Source organism: Giraffa tippelskirchi, chromosome X (assembly GCF_054371585.1).
Source record: "Giraffa tippelskirchi isolate mGirTip1 chromosome X, T2T-mGirTip1v1.2.pri, whole genome shotgun sequence".
NCBI lineage: Eukaryota > Metazoa > Chordata > Mammalia > Artiodactyla > Giraffidae > Giraffa > Giraffa tippelskirchi.
The window spans coordinates 53106612-53122951 of record NC_137289.1 but is presented as its reverse complement, the minus strand read 5'-3'; the positions used below and the strand labels follow the sequence as shown (position 1 = coordinate 53122951).

At 41.1% G+C, this 16340-nt stretch overlaps 2 protein-coding genes across 2 annotated transcripts in view; one reads left to right on the top strand and one right to left on the bottom strand.

Moving 5' to 3' along the window:
• Nucleotides 1–15441, top strand: part of L1TD1 (LINE1 type transposase domain containing 1) — a 789799-nt gene extending 774358 nt beyond the window's left edge. Inside the window, exon 3 of the mRNA XM_081566379.1 lies at nt 11937–15441. Coding sequence (XP_081422505.1) covers nt 11937–12855 — 919 coding nt within the window. The 3' untranslated portion in view covers nt 12856–15441. The remainder of the gene's footprint in view (nt 1–11936) is intronic.
• Nucleotides 1–16340, bottom strand: part of IL1RAPL2 (interleukin 1 receptor accessory protein like 2) — a 1535365-nt gene that overhangs the window by 1331029 nt on the left and 187996 nt on the right. The gene's annotated exons all lie outside the window — the stretch shown is intronic.

Here is a 16340-nt window from a genome sequence, read left to right as displayed (position 1 = left end):
GTGGTGTCATCTGCATATCTGAGGTTATTGATATTTCTCCTGGCAATCTTGATTCCAGCTTGTGCTTCCTCCAGCGCAGTGTTTCTCATGATGTACTCTGCATATAAGTTAAATAAGCAGGGTGACAATATACAGCCTTGACATACTCCTTTTCCTATTTGGAACCAGTCTGTTGTTCCATGTCCAGTTCTAACTGTTGCTTCCTGACCTGCATACAAGTTTCTCAAGAGGCAGGTTAGGTGGTCTGGTATTCCCATCTCTTTCAGAATTTTCCACAGTTTATTGTGATCCACACAGTCAAAGGCTTTGGCATAGTCAATGAAGCAGAAATAGATGCTTTTCTGGAACTCTCTTGCTTTTATGATGATCCAGCGGATGTTGGCAATTTGATCTCTGGTTCCTCTGCCTTTTCTAAAACCAGCTTGAACATCTGGAAGTTCACAGTTCAAGTATTGCTGAAGCCTGGCTTGGAGAATTTTAAGCATTACTTTACTAGCGTGTGAGATGAGTGCAATTGTGCAGTAGTTTGAGCATTCTTTGGCATTGCTTTCTTTGGGACTGGAATGAAAACTGACCTTTTCCAGTCCTGTGGCCACTGCTGAGTTTTCCATATTTGCTGGCATATTGAGTGCAGCATTTTCACAGCATCATCTTTGAGGATTTGAAATAGCTCAACTGGTAAGTATTAAATAATTACATTGTCCAATCCAGCATGTTTGACAACTGTTGCTACCAATAATCCATTCTTGTACTTGTTTGCTTTTTGAGCTTGAGTTCTGTAAAGAATTTTGTCCTTTCTTCATTGTGAACCTCTTAAGACATTTCAAACACTTTTTTCTCAAACACAGTTATACAATAGATTTCTCATAATTTCATATATGTAGTTGGAGTTAAAATATGTCAACTCTGAAGGGACTTTTATTCTTCCTTTTAGAAAAGTCATATTTCATGCACCTTTTTAAACACCAACTTTGAGGTTTTCTTTATTTTATTTGGATGCCTGGAGACCAGTGAGAAAAATCTGTGAAGACTCACTGTTTTTTTTTTTTTCTCCTGAATCAGTAGTGACACTGATTTATAACTTAATAGTGATTCCCTTGAGTACTTAATAACATAGATTATACCCTAATAAATGCATTTCCTGTAGGCTTAAGTGACTAACACACTGATCTATTAGACTGGTATAATAATATAGGCAGCTTCTTCTTGGTTACTGAGAAATTTTCTAAGGAATACGGACCTTCTAAAATAAAAGTATTAAATCAACATTTTTCTACTGGTAGATTCTTTATACCAATTAATTCTTACCTGGGAAAGAGAAATGCATAATTTCATATTCTCAGAATATGCTCACCATGTGTATTTTGAAGAGCGGGCCCTTTTATTTTAGTTAATGTTAATTATCCTTAAAATGTTCAGAATCATTAAGAGAATTAGGATGTTTAGTACTCTTCAAATGTAGTTAGTAATGTCAAGATTCTTGTACTGCATTTTATTTTCTGGTTTCTGAATCTAGGTCAAATCTGCATGCACTGCGCATCTCCAAATGTGCTTTATCTTTTTTTTCCTCAGTCCTTGAGCCTGTTACATGTTGATCAGTTTAAAAAAAAACTTAACATATATATGCTTGTACTTAGCATCTGTCAGTAATCCTGTGATTAATGACTCCAGTGTTGCCTAGCATGTCCAAACATCATAAGGCTTGGCTAATGTTTTGATCAGGTCTGAACAGCGTGTTTAAGAGCTTCTCTTAAGGACAGCTAGAGGGTAGGAAGTAATCACATTGAACGAAGAGTCCAAGTTTTTGCAACTTGTGGTGAAATCGTTCTGAATATTGATTCCCTTTGCTAATAAGCTCAGAAGTTCAAAGCAAGGACCGGAGGCCATGGCTCCCCCTTGCCACCTTCAGATAAACTGCACTCCTCCTCCTTCTAAATGGACAGGATTATGAAACAGAATTTTTTAAAGCTATGTTACCCCCTTGACCTCTTTTCAAGAGGTTCTATTACTAACATTAACTTAAATTCCCTCTGCCAGAACCGAGTTTTCAAATAAATTACACTCAGATCATTCCTCCCACCTCATCCTAGTGGTATTTAAAAAATGATGCAATGTGGATAATTCCATATCTAATGGTGAGGCTCTTAAAATTCAGCCTCAGGTAAGTGAGCACTGCTCTTGATGAGTAGCAAGTAGGTGTGGCAACTGGCTGCTAAGCCTACAGAGGGTACCAGGCACTGGTAACTCAGATACTAAGGCAATTTGAAGGTTTACTCATCTCTTGCTCCTTACAGAAGCAGAAAGAAGCTCCACTGCACCCCAGAGAGTTGGGGGCCAGTATCTCACTATACAGTAGGTACACGAAAGTCTATGTCAAATAATCAATGAAAAAAATGAATGCCTATTTTGTTTTTAGTCATATCAAAGAAAGAAAGCTCACAACTCCCCCCTACCCCCCACCACCCACATGCCTTGGTGCCACTCCAGAAACAAACATTGTCGTCATGAGTTCTCATTTATTCCTCAGAAAGAGGGACTGTATGTGCCCAGTGATTAAAAACATCAGTGTATTTAGGAAACCTTAATCAAACTAAAGGCTTCCCAGGTGGTGCTGAAAGTGAAAGAAAGTGAAAGTGTTAGTCATTCAGTCCTGTCTGACTCTTTGCAACCCCATGGACTGTAGCCCACCAGGCTTCTCAGTCCATGGAATTCTCCAGGTAAGAATACTGGACTGGGTTGCCATGCCCTTCTCCAGGGGCTCTTCCTGACCCCGGGACTGAACTCAGGTCTCCTGCATTACAGGCAGATTCTGAGCCACCAGGGAAGCCCACCCAGGTGGTGATAGTGGTAAAGAACCTGTCTGCCAATGCAGGAGCGATAAGAGATATCGGTTCTATTCCTGGTCGGGAAGATCCCCTGGAGAAGGAAATGACAACCCAGTCCAGTATTCTTGCCTGGAGAATTCCATGTACAGGGTAGCCTGCAGGACTATAGTCCACAGGGTTGCAAAGAGTAGGGCATATTTGAAGCCACTTAGCACGCGTGCATGTAATCAAACTAAAGGCTTAAAAAGATGCCACTAGATTAAACATGTAAGAGACCACTGGTTACTTTGAAAAGAGCATCTCCAGTGGAGTGGTGAAGGCAGAAACCACCTTGCAGTGGGGTGAGGCAAGTGGGTGGGAAGGCAACGGAGGCAAGAAATGTAGGCCACTCTTTTAAGAAATTTGCTGGCAAAGGGAAGGATGGAGACAGAGAATAGCGGCTTTAGGGAGATAACTATTCCCCATAATCTCCCTAAGAGACGAGGGTGTTTTTAGGGAAGGCATTTATTTTACTTGGACAAATTCCTGTGCCTTCTTCGCCAAGGGTAAATCAGTTATGGAATCAGAAAGGTTATGAATACAGGAAAAAGAACAAATAAAATCAAAAAGTGGTTCCAAAGAGCAGGTGAAGGCTAGTCTTGTCCTTGGAGGCAAGAGTGAGGCACACATCATCCTTTGTGGGGATACGGATGAGGAAAGAATACGTTGGAAACCAGAGAAATGTTGGTTTCCCTGATAGCTCAGTTGGTAAAGAATCTGTCTGCATGCAGGAGACCCCAGTTCGATTCCTGCGTTGGGAAGATCTGCTGGGGAAGGGCTAGGCTACCCACTCCGGTATTCTTGGGCTTCCCTTGTGGCTCAGCTGGTAAAGAATCCACCTGCAATGCTCAGGAGACCCCGGTTCGATCCCTGGGTTGGGAAGATCCCCTGGAGAAAGGAAAGGCTACCCACTCCAGTATAGTCCATGGGGTCGCAAAGAGTTGGACACGACTGAGCAACTTTCACTTTCACTTTCAGAGAAATGTTGAGAGGTAGAGGTAGCGACATGGATGTGTTAAGGATATAATAAAGGGATTCAGGATTGAAAAGAAGAGACAGGCTGTGAGCTCAAAGGTTTGGCAACAGCGGTGACTATTAACGAACAAAAGGCCTTCTTGTCTCCTGATGAAGAGCAGTCAAGGGGGCACTTGAAGTCTTTTCTTAACCACTGGTACCAGTAACAGTAAGGCTCTGGCCTCTAATGAAAGCAAATACTATCTGACCAGACCCCATTCTCCAAGTTTTGGCTGCAAGAGTCTCTATAGAGACAAATGACCTGGTAGAGCAAGCAGCCTACCTGCTATGTTTTGCAGGAAAAACTAGAAGAATATTTTTTAGCCCATGGGGCTCATCAGTTCTAGAACTGTCTTCCTGTCAGTGGAGAGGGAAGGGTCTGCCTGATTTACATGAAGAGTAAGTCCTGATTAATAAGTGAGGTCGAGTGGGAAGTTATTAGAAGTCTCTCTAGGGGAAGTCCAGTGGTTAGAACTTGGCACTCTCACTGCCGGGGCCCTGGGTTCAATCCCTGGTGAGGGAATTAATATCCTGCAAGCTGCGCCCTGTTGCTGTGGCAAAAAAAAAAAAAAAAAAAGTTTCTCTGGCTTCCTGGAAAGTTTTAAAGCCAGGCTCAGATCATTCCAAATTCCATGTCTCTTGCCCCATATTCTAAAACCTCACCACTGTGTTTGGACTATATCGCCTCCCTGCCTGTTTACTCAGAAATTTCTCCTCTACAGACAGCCACTCTGTCTGAATTTCCAAGTTTAACCACTTATTTGGGTTAAGGCTATGTTTTTTAAACATATATCAAAATGAGAGGGATCACCTAGCAATACATGGGTACTAAGTGAAAGAAAGTGAAAGTGAAGTCACTCAGTCATGTCCGACTCTTTGCGACCCCATGGACTATAACCTACCAGGCTCCTCTGTCCATGGGATTTTCCAGGCAAGAGTACTGGAGTGGGGTGCCATTTCCTTTTCCAATACATTTGTATGGAGCTCAGTGTCAGATTCGTTTGCTATTACCTTGGGAGCGTGGACCTTAAGAAAATGAAGCACTACAGAGGTATGGAAGAAGTAGGACACGATGTGCTGCCAGGAAACCAGATCAGAAAGTGGCAATACAGTGTGGGAAAAATCAGGGCACTGGATTCTAGAAGTAGCTCTCATCTATAGTGTCTGAAAAAGGGTTTAGCGGCCCTCTAGAAGACAACTTTTACCCATTATATATTTTTCCTAGGTCCAGTATGAGGTCCTGCAGGATGTTATTTCTATGAGAGCACATGGAAAAATGATTCATGCTCCTGCTGTCACTAACATATTCCAGGTTACTGTTTTAATGGAAACAAAGCAATGCTGTGATAGCTCCCATGGAGAAAGATCAGTTAGTTCAAAAGTCTCAACCCCAAAACTACCTCAATTCAGGCTCAGGCCCAAAGAGATATTCAGAAGGCCAGGGAAGGTTCACTGCAAAAGTTCTTGCTCTGACCCACAATGACAAAGATCACTTTCTCTCTGGATAAGACCTGTCACTTTCCAATGGAGTAGATGCCTTAGGATGCATATATGACTGGGAGGGGGAACACACTTATTTCACCATATGTTGTGATTTTAATGATTGAGACAAAAGCCTATTCTGGGAGCAATATTTTCTTTTTTTAAAAATGGAAATATCTTGGAGCTTCCCTGGAAGTCCAGTGGTTAATCAGTGAAGTCAAGTGGGAAGTTACTAGAAGTCTCTCTGGAGGACTTCCCTAGTGGCCCAGTGGGTTAAGACTGAACTTCCACTGCAGGGGGCAAGAGTTCAATCCCTGGTAGGGGAACTAATATTCCACATGCCACTTGGTATGTACAAAAAAATAGAAATATATTTTTCCTGTGATGATAGAAGTAATACATATTCTCTGTAAACACTCAAATAATACAAACGTGTGTGTGTGTGCGCACGTGCATGTGCACACATGCATGCACTGAGGTGCTTCACTTGTGTCCCACTCTGTGGGATCCTATGGACTGTAGCCTGCCAGGCTCCTCTGTCCATAGGATTTTCCAGGCAAGAATACTGGAGCGGGTTTCCATTTTTTCCTCCTCCAGGGGATCTTCCCAGCCCAGGGATTGAACCCATGTCCCATGCTGGGCAGACAGATTCTTTACCACTAGTGCCACCTGGTGGTGTCACTTCCCCATAGAGAAAAAGTTGTGTATAACTGCAGATTTTATTAAAACCTATAGAATCATTTCATTTACGCTATTTTGTACCTTAAATTTTTTCACTCCACAATATGGCATAGACATTGTGGAGAAATAAGCTCCTAACAAACCTACGCTCCTGCATATAATAATGATAAACTCTGAAACAAAACACAAATAAACCACTACTTGAGAGATCCAAGTTAGGACACTGAAAGATGAACTCCCCAGGTTGGTCGGTGCCCAATATGTTACTGGAGATCAGTGAAGAAATAACTCCAGAAAGAATGAAGAGACAGAGCCAAAGCAAAAACAACACCCAGTTGTGGATGTGACTGGTGATGGAAGCAAGGTCCGATGCTGTAAAGAGCAATATTGCATAGGAACCTGGAATGTTAGGTCCATGAATCAAGGCAAATTGGAAGTGGTCAAACAGGAGATGGCAAGAGTGAACATCAACAATTTAGGAATCAGCGAACTAAAATGGACTGGAATGGGTGAATTTAACTCAGATCACCATTACATCTATCACTGTGGGCAAGAATTCCTTAGAAGAAATGGGGTAGCCATCACAGTTAACAAAAGAGTCTGAAATGTAGTAGTTGGATACAGTCTAAAAACGACAGAATGATCTCTGTTTGTTTCCAGGCAAACCATTCAATATTACGGTAATCCAAGTCTATGCCCCGACCAGTAATGCTGAAGAAGCTGAAGTTGAACGCTTCTATGAAGATCTACAAGACCTTCGAGAACTAACACCCAAAAAAGATGTCCTTTTCATTACAGGGAACTGGAATGCAAAAGTAGGAAGTCAAGAAACACCTGGAGTAACAGGAAAATTTGGCCTTGGAATACAGAATGAAGCAGGGCAAAGACTAATAGAGTTTTGCCAAGAGAACGCACTGGTCATAGCAAACACTCTCTTCCAACAACACAAGAGAGGACTCTACACATGGACATCACCAGATGGTCAACACCGAAATCAGATTGATTATATTCTTTGCAGCCAAAGACGGAGAAGCTCTATACAGTCAGCAAAAACAAGACCAGGAGCTCACTGTGGTTCAGATCATGAAATCCTTATTGCCAAATTCAGACTTAAATTGAAGAAAGTAGGGAAAACCACTAGACCATTTAGGTATGACCTAAATCAAATTTTTTATGATGGTACAGTAGAAGTGAGAAATAGATTTAAGGGACTAGATCTTATAGACAGAGTGCCTGATGAACTATGGATGGAGGTTCATGACATTCTACAGGTGACAGGGATCAAGACCATCCCCAAGAAAAAGAAATGCAAAAAAGCAAAATGGCTGTCTGAGGAGGCCTTACAAATAACTGTGAAAAGAACAGAAGCAAGAAGCAAAGGAGAAAAGGAAAGATATACCCATTTGAATGCAGAGTTCCAAAAAATAACAAGGAGAAATAAGAAAGCCTTCTTCAGTGATCAGTGCAAAGAAATAGAGGAAAACAATAGAATGGGAAACACTAGAAATCTCTTCAAGAAAACTAGAGATACCAAGGGAACATTTCATGCAAAGATGGGCACAATAAAGGACAGAAATTGTATGGACCTAACATAAGCAGAAGATATGAAGAAGAGGTGGATAGAATACACAGAAGAACTGTACAAAAAAAAGATCTTCATGACCCAGATAATCATGATGGGGTGATCACTCACCTAGAGCCAGACATCCTGGAATGTGAAGTCAAGTGGGCCTTAGGAAACATCACTATGAACAAAGCTAGTGGAGGTGATAGAGTTCCAGGTGAGCTATTTCAAATCCTCAAAGATGATGCTGTGAAAGTACTGTACTCAATATGCCAGCAAATTTGGAAAACTAAGCAGTGGCCACAGGACTGGAAAAGGTCAGTTTTCATTCCAGCCCCTAAGAAAGGAAATGCCAAAGAATGCTCAAACTACCACACAATTGCACTCTTCTTACACACTAGTAAAATAATGCTCAAAATTCTCCAAGCCCGGCTTCAACAATACGTGAACCATGAACTTGCAGATGTTCAAGCTGGTTTTAGAAAAGGCAGAGGAATCAGAGATCAAATTGTCAATATCTGCTGGATCATCGTAAAAGCAAGAGAGTTCCAGAAAAACATCTATTTCTGCTTTCTTGACTATGCCAAAGCTTCTGACTGTGTGGATCACAATAAACTGTGGAAAACTCTGAAAGAGATGGGAATACCAGACCACCTGACCTGTCTCTTTAGAAACCTGTATGCGGGTCAGGAAGCAACAGTTAGAACTGGACATGGAACAACAGACTGGTTCCAAATAGGAAAAGGAGTACGTCAAGGCTGTATATTGTCACCCTGCTTATTTAACTTATATGCAGAGTACATCATGAGAAACGCTGGTCTGGATGAAGCACAAGCTAGAATCCAGATTTCCAGGAGAAATATTAATAACCTCAGATATGCAGATGACACCATCCTTATGGCAGAAAGTGAAGAGGAACTAAAGAGCCTCTTGATGAAAGTGAAAGAGAGGAGTGAAATAGTTGGCTTAAAGCTCAACATTCAGAATACTAAGATCATGGCATCCGGTCCCATCACTTCATGGCAGATAGATGGAGAAACAGTGGAAACAGTGGCAGACTTTATTTTTTGGGGCTCCAAAATCACTGCAGATGGTGACAGCAGCCATGAAATTAAAAGACGCTTACTCCTTGGAAGAAAAGTTATGACCAACCTAGATAGCATATTAAAAAGCAGAGACATTACTTTGATGACAAAGGTCCATCTAGTCAAGGCTATTGTTTTTCCAATAGTCATGTATGAATATGAGAGTTGGACCATAAAGAAAGCTGAGTGCAGAAGAATTGATCTTTTGAACTGTGGTGTTGGAGAAGACTCTTGAGAGTCCCTTGCACTTCAAGGAGAATCAACCAGTCCATCCTACAGGAGATCAGTCCTGAGTGTTCATTGGAAGGACTGATGTTGAAGCTGAAACTCCAATACTTTGGCAACCTGATGCGAAGAGCTGACTCATTTGAAAAGACCCTGATGAGGGAGAGGGAGAAGATGGCGGAGGAATAGGACGGGGAGACCACTCTCTCCTCCACAAATTTATCGAAAGAACATCTGAACGCTGACCAAACTTCACAAAACTACTTCTGAAGGCTGGCTGAGGACGTCAGGCTTTCACAAAAACTGCGCATTATCTTCAAAAGAGGTAGGAGAAATTATAAAAGATAAAAAGAGAGACAAAAGAGTTAGGGACGGAGACCCGTCCCGGGGAGGGAGTCGTAAAAGAGGAGGAATTTCCAAGCACCAGGAAACCCTCTCACCGGCGGGTGTGGGGGAGGATTTTTTATCTCGGAGGGCAACGTAACTGGGAGGAAAAAATAAATAAAATCCACAGATTACGTGCCTAAAGCAACTCCCAGCAAAGAACCCCAGACGCTCGCATCATCCGCCACCAGCAAGTGGGGGCTGAACGGAGAGGAGCGGGCGGCATTGCCTAGGGTAAGGACCGGGCCCGAGTGCCCCGAGGGCAATCTGAGGGAGCTAACGTGAGATAGTAACCTAAACTGTGGGACAGCGAGAGAGAGAGAACTATCCCGCGAAAAGCCCAACTCTAAGGCACTGCCGGCTCGCTCACAGAACAAAGGACTGAGCGATACCAGAGGAGAGCTAGCCGGCTGCGGACCGCGCCATCCCCCGCCGGACACAGCGGGCAGGCGGGGCCCGCCAGAGCCGGAAAGGGGCAAACTCGGCTCCAGAGAGGGCACCCCCTACCAAACTGCAAACAGGCTCCCAGTTTTTAAGCAAAGACTGCCTGAGATCCCGGAGGGTCGACAGCAGCCGGGAGGGTCGCAGCCAGAGACCAGCTCCCCAGAACCGACACAAAGCACACCGGAGCCGGGCGCGCCCGTAAACCGAGGCGGGGACCAGGGAGGTGATAAGCCGCACCGCCCCAACAGGGGACAGCGCCCTCGCCAAACTCCTGGCCGCCTGGGCAGCTCCGACCGGGAACGGCACAAGCCGCGGGCAAAATCGAGTCTGCGCCTTTGTGGAGTAACCGGGAGCCTGAACCTGAGCGGCTTAGACCTGGGAAGTGCACGCAGCTCAGGGCCCGCTCCCCGGCCGAGTAACCTGAAGCCTGAGCAGGGTAGACGGGGAAAGCACACACGCCGTGAGCGGGGGCGAACCCAGTGCGGCCGAGACACTGCGAGCTTACCACACGCACGCCAGAATTGCAGTGTTCCTTCCTCCCCACAGCACGATTGAACAAGCGAACCTAAAGAGATCACCTCCACCGCTTTGTTGCAGGGCGGAAATTAGATACTGAAGAGATCTCCAAACAGAAGCCAAATAAACAGAGGGAAGTGCTTTGGAAGGGACAGGCCAACAGATTAAGATCCCTGTAGTTAATACCGACTGCATTAAAAAGGACCTACAGATCTTGAAAAGTATAAGCAGGAATAAGGATCTATCTAAAACTGAGCAGATCCCACACTGCTCACAACAGCTCCAGAGAAAGTCCGGGATATATATATTTTTTACTATTATTATTATTTTTTTTTTAATTTTTTTTTTTAATTTTTTTTTTAATTAAAAAAATTTTTTTTTCTCTTCTTTCCTTTTTCTTCAAGTCCTCTATTACACCTTTAACTTTCATTTTCATAACCCACTATTAACTTGCAAAAAAAAAAAAAACCCTATTTTTGAAGCAAACTACATACATATATCTTATACCTTTTGTGTTTTCTTTTTTTTTTTAATGTTTTTTTCCTGTTCTACATTTTTTTACTGTTTCTTTTTTTACTGTTTTACTGTTTTTTTTCTTTTTACACTGTTCCCTTTTTTCTTTTCTTTTTTTTTTTTTTTTTTAGATTGTAAGTTTTATAAGAGTCTAACCTCTACTCTAGATTTTTAATCTGTGTTTTACATATTTGATATCAACTTTGTACATTTAAGAACCCAATCTTTAGGACCCATTTTTACTCAGGAGTGTGATCACTGGCCTGATCACTCTCTCCCCCTATTGATGCTCTTTCTTCTCCCCCAGGGAACCTCTATCTCCCACCCTCCTCCTTCTCTTCTCAACCCAATTCTGTGAATCTCTGAGGGTGTTCTGGGTACCGGAGAACACTTCAGGAACAGGATACTGCCCAGATCTCTCTCTCCCCTCTTAATTCCTCCCTTTCTACTCATGCTCACCTCTGTTACCTTCCTCCCCCCTCTCTATGTATCTCTGTGAATCACTCTGAGGGTTCCAAACTGTGGAAAGCACAGAGGGAAGTGCTTACTGGCTAGATTGCTCTCTCCACATTTGAATTCCCCTCTTCCCCTCCTGGTCACCTCAACCCACCCCCCCCACCTCATCTCTCCATGTAACTCAGTGAACCTTTCTGGGTATCCCTCACTGTGGAGAATCTTTTCACCATTAACCTAAAAGTTTTATTATTGAGGCTGTATGGAAGGAGAAGTCTTGAGGCTACTGCAAGAATAAGACTGAAAGCCAGGGGAAACATTAATTAATAAGAGACCATCCAATAGCCTCCATAAATTCACTGAAACCAAGCTCCACCCAAGAGATAATAAGTTCCAGAGCAAGACATACCACGCAAATTCTCCAGCAACGCAGGAACATAGACCTGAGCATCAATATCCAGGCTGCCCAGAGGCACACCAAATCCATAGACATCTCAAAAATTAATACTGGTCACTCCATTACACTCAAGAGAGCAGAAATCCAGCTCCACCCACCAGAACACCGACACAAGCTCCCCCAACCAGGAAACCTTGACAAGCCACCTGTCCAACCCCAACCGCAGTGAGGAACCTCCACAACAAAGAGGAACTTCATACTACCAGAATACAGAAGGGCCACGCCTAACACAGCAATCTAAACAAGATGAAAAGGCAGAGAAATACTCAGCAAGTAAAGGAAAATGAGAAATGCCCACAAAGCCAAACAAAAGAGGAGGAGATAGGGAATCTATCCGAAAAAGAATTTAGAATAAGGATAATAAAAATGATCCAAAATCTTGAAAGCAAAATGGAGTTACAGATAAATAGCCTGGAGACAAAGATTGAGAAGATGCAAGAAATGTTTATCAAGGACTTAGAAGAAATAAAAAGGAATCAATATAGAATGAATAATGAAATAAAGGAGATAAAAGACACTCTGGAGGGAACCAACAGTAGAATAACGGAGGCAGAAGATAGGATAAGTGAGGTAGAAGATAGAATGATGGAAATAAACGAAGCAGAGAGGAAAAAAGAAAAAAGAATCAAAAGAAATGAGGAAAACCTCCGGGACCTCTGGGACAATATGAAACGCCCCAACATTCGAATCATAGGAGTCCCAGAAGAAGAAGATAAAAGGAAAGGCCATGAAAAAATACTCGAGGAGATAATAGTTGAGAATTTCCCTAAATTGAGGAAAGAAATAGTCACAGAAGTCCAAGAAACCCAGAGAGTTCCAAACAGGATAAACCCAAGGCGAAACACCCCAAGACACATATTAATCAAATTAACAAAGATCAAACACAAAGAACAAATATTAAAAGCAGCAAGGGAAAAACAACAAATAACACACAAGGGGATCCCCATAAGGATAACAGCTGATCTTTCAATAGAAACCCTTCAGGCTAGAAGGGAATGGCAGGACATACTTAAAGTAATGAAAGAGAATAATCTACAACCCAGATTACTGTACCCAGCAAGGATCTCATTCAGATATGAAGGAGAATTCAAAAGCTTTACAGACAAGCAAGAGCTGAGGGAATTCAGCACCACCAAACCAGCTCTCCAGCAAATGCTAAAGGATCTTCTCTAAACAGGAAACACAGAAAGGATGTTTCAACACGAACTCAAAACAACAAAGTAAATGGCAACGGGATCATACTTATCAATAATTACCTTAAATGTAAATGGGTTGAATGCCCCAACCAAAAGGCAAAGGGTTGCTGAATGGATACAAAAACAAGACCCCTATATATGCTGTCTACAAGAGACCCACCTCAAAACTAGGGACACACACAGGCTGAAAGTGAAAGGATGGAAAAACATATTCCATGCAAACGGAGACCAAAAGAAAGCAGGAGTCGCAATACTCATTTCAGATAAAATAGACTTTAAAATAAAGGATGTGAAAAGGGACAAAGAAGGACACTACATAAAGATCAAAGGATCAATTCAAGAAGAAGACGTAACAATCATAAATATATATGCACCCAACATAGGAGCACCACAATATATAAGGCAAATACTAACAAGTATGAAAGGGGAAATTAACAATAACACAATAATAGTGGGAGACTTTAATACTCCACTCACGCATATGGATAGATCAACTAAACAGAAAATTAACAAGGAAACACAAACTTTAAATGATACAATAGACAAATTAGATTTAATTGATATTTACAGGAGTTTCCACCCCAAAACAATCAATTTTACCTTTTTCTCAAGTGCACATGGAACTTTCTCCAGGATAGATCACATCCTGGGCCATAAATCTAGCCTTGGTAAATTCAAAAAAATTGAAATCATCCCAGCCATCTTCTCTGACCACAATGCAGTAAGATTAGACCTCAATTACAGGAAAAAAACTATTAAAAGTTCCAACATATGGAGGCTAAACAACACGCTTCTGAATAACCAACAAATCACAGAAGAAATCAAAAAAGAAATAAAATTATGCATAGAAACGAATGAAAATGAAAACACAACAACCCAAAACCTATGGGACACTGTAAAAGCAATACTAAGGGGAAGGTTCATAGCAATACAGGCGTACCTCAAGAAACAAGAAAAAAATCAAATAAATCAACTAACTCTACACCTAAAGCAACTAGAGAAGGAAGAAATGAAAAACCCCAGGGTCAGTAGAAGGAAAGAAATCTTAAAAATTAGGGCAGAAATAAATGCAAAAGAAACAAAAGAGACCATAGCAAAAATCAACAAAACTAAAAGCTGGTTTTTCGAGAAGATAAACAAAATTGATAAGCCATTAGCCAGACTCATCAAGAAACAAAGGGAGAAGAATCAGATCAACAAAATTAGAAATGAAAATGGAGAGATCACAACAGATTCCACAGAAATACAAAGGATCATAAGAGACTACTACCAACAGCTATATGCCAATAAAATGGACAACTTGGAAGAAATGGACAAATTCTTAGAAAAGTATAACTTTCCAAAACTGAACCAGGAAGAAATAGAAGATCTTAACAGACCCATCACAAGCACGGAAATCGAAACTGTAATCAGAAATCTTCCAGCAAACAAAAGCCCAGGACCAGACGGCTTCACAGCGGAATTCTACCAAAAATTTAGAGAAGAGCTAACACCTATCCTACTCAAACTCTTCCAGAAAATTGCAGAAGATGGTAAACTTCCAAACTCATTCTATGAGGCCACCATCACCCTAATTCCAAAACTAGACAAAGATGTCACAAAAAAGGAAAACTACAGGCCAATATCACTGATGAACATAGATGCAAAAATCCTTAATAAAATTCTAGCAAACAGAATCCAACATCATATTAAAAAGATCATACATCATGACCAAGTGGGCTTTATCCCAGGAATGCAAGGTTTTTTTAACATCCGCAAATCAATCAATGTAATACACCACATTAACAAATTGAAAGAAAAAAACCATATGGTTATCTCAATAGATGCAGAAAAAGCCTTTGACAAAATACAGCATCCATTTATGATTAAAACCCTCCAGAAAGCAGGAATAGAAGGAACATATCTCAACATAATAAAAGCTATATATGACAAACCCACAGCAAACATTATCCTCAATGGTGAAAAATTGAAAGCATTTCCCCTAAAGTCAGGAACAAGGCAAGGATGCCCACTTTCACCACTACTATTCAACATAGTTTTGGAAGTTTTGGCCACAGCAATCAGAGTTGAAAAAGAAATAAAAGGAATACAGATAGGAAAAGAAGAAGTAAAACTCTCACTGTTTGCAGATGACATGATCCTCTACATAGAAAACCCTAAAGACTCTACTAGAAAATTACTAGAGTTGATCAATGAATATAGTAAAGTTGCAGGATATAAAATTAACACACAGAAATCCCTTGCATTCCTATACTCCAATAATGAGAAAACAGAAAGAGAAATTAAGGAAACAATACCATTCACCATTGCATCAAAAAGAATAAAATACTTAGGAATATATCTACCTAAAGAAACAAAAGACTTATATATAGAAAACTATAAAACACTGATGAAAGAAATCAAAGAGGACACAAACAGATGGAGAAATATACCGTGTTCATGGATTGGAAGAATTAATATAGTGAAAATGAGTATTCTACCCAAAGCAATCTACAGATTCAATGCAATCCCTATCAAGCTACCAATGGTATTTTTCACAGAACTAGAACAAATCATCTCACAATTTGTATGGAAATATAAGAAACCTCGAATAGCCAAAGCAATCTTGAGGAAGAAGAATGGAGCTGGAGGAATCAACCTGCCTGACTTCAGGCTCTACTACAAAGCCACAGTCATCAAGACAGTATGGTACTGGCACAAAGATAGAAATATAGATCAATGGAACAAAATAGAAAGCCCAGAGATAAACCCACGCACATATGGACACCTTATCTTCGACAAAGGAGGCAAGAATATACAATGGAGAAAAGACAATCTCTTTAACAAGTGGTGCTGGGAAAACTGGTCAACCACTTGTAAAAGAATGAAACTAGAACACTTCCTAACACCGTACACAAAAATAAACTCAAAATGGATTAAAGATCTAAACGTAAGACCAGAAACAATAAAACTCCTAGAGGAAAACATAGGCAAAACACTCTCCGACATAAATCACAGCAGGATCCTCCATGACCCACCTCCCAGAATATTGGAAATAAAAGCAAAAATAAACAAATGGGACCTAATTAAAATTAAAAGCTTTTGCACAACAAAGGAAACTATAAACAAGGTGAAAAGACAGCCTTTAGAATGGGAGAAAATAATAGCAAATGAAGCAACAGACAAACAATTAATCTCAAAAATATACAAGCAACTTCTGCAGCTGAATTCCCGAAAAATAAACGACCCAATCAAAAAATGGGCCAAAGAACTAAACAGACATTTCTCCAAAGAAGACATACAGATGGCTAACAAACACATGAAAAGATGCTCAACATCACTCATTATTAGAGAAATGCAAATCAAAACCACAATGAGGTATCATTTCACACCAGTCAGAATGGCTGCTATCCAAAAGTCTACAAGCAATAAATGCTGGAGAGGGTGTGGAGAAAAGGGAACCCTCTTACACAGTTGGTGGGA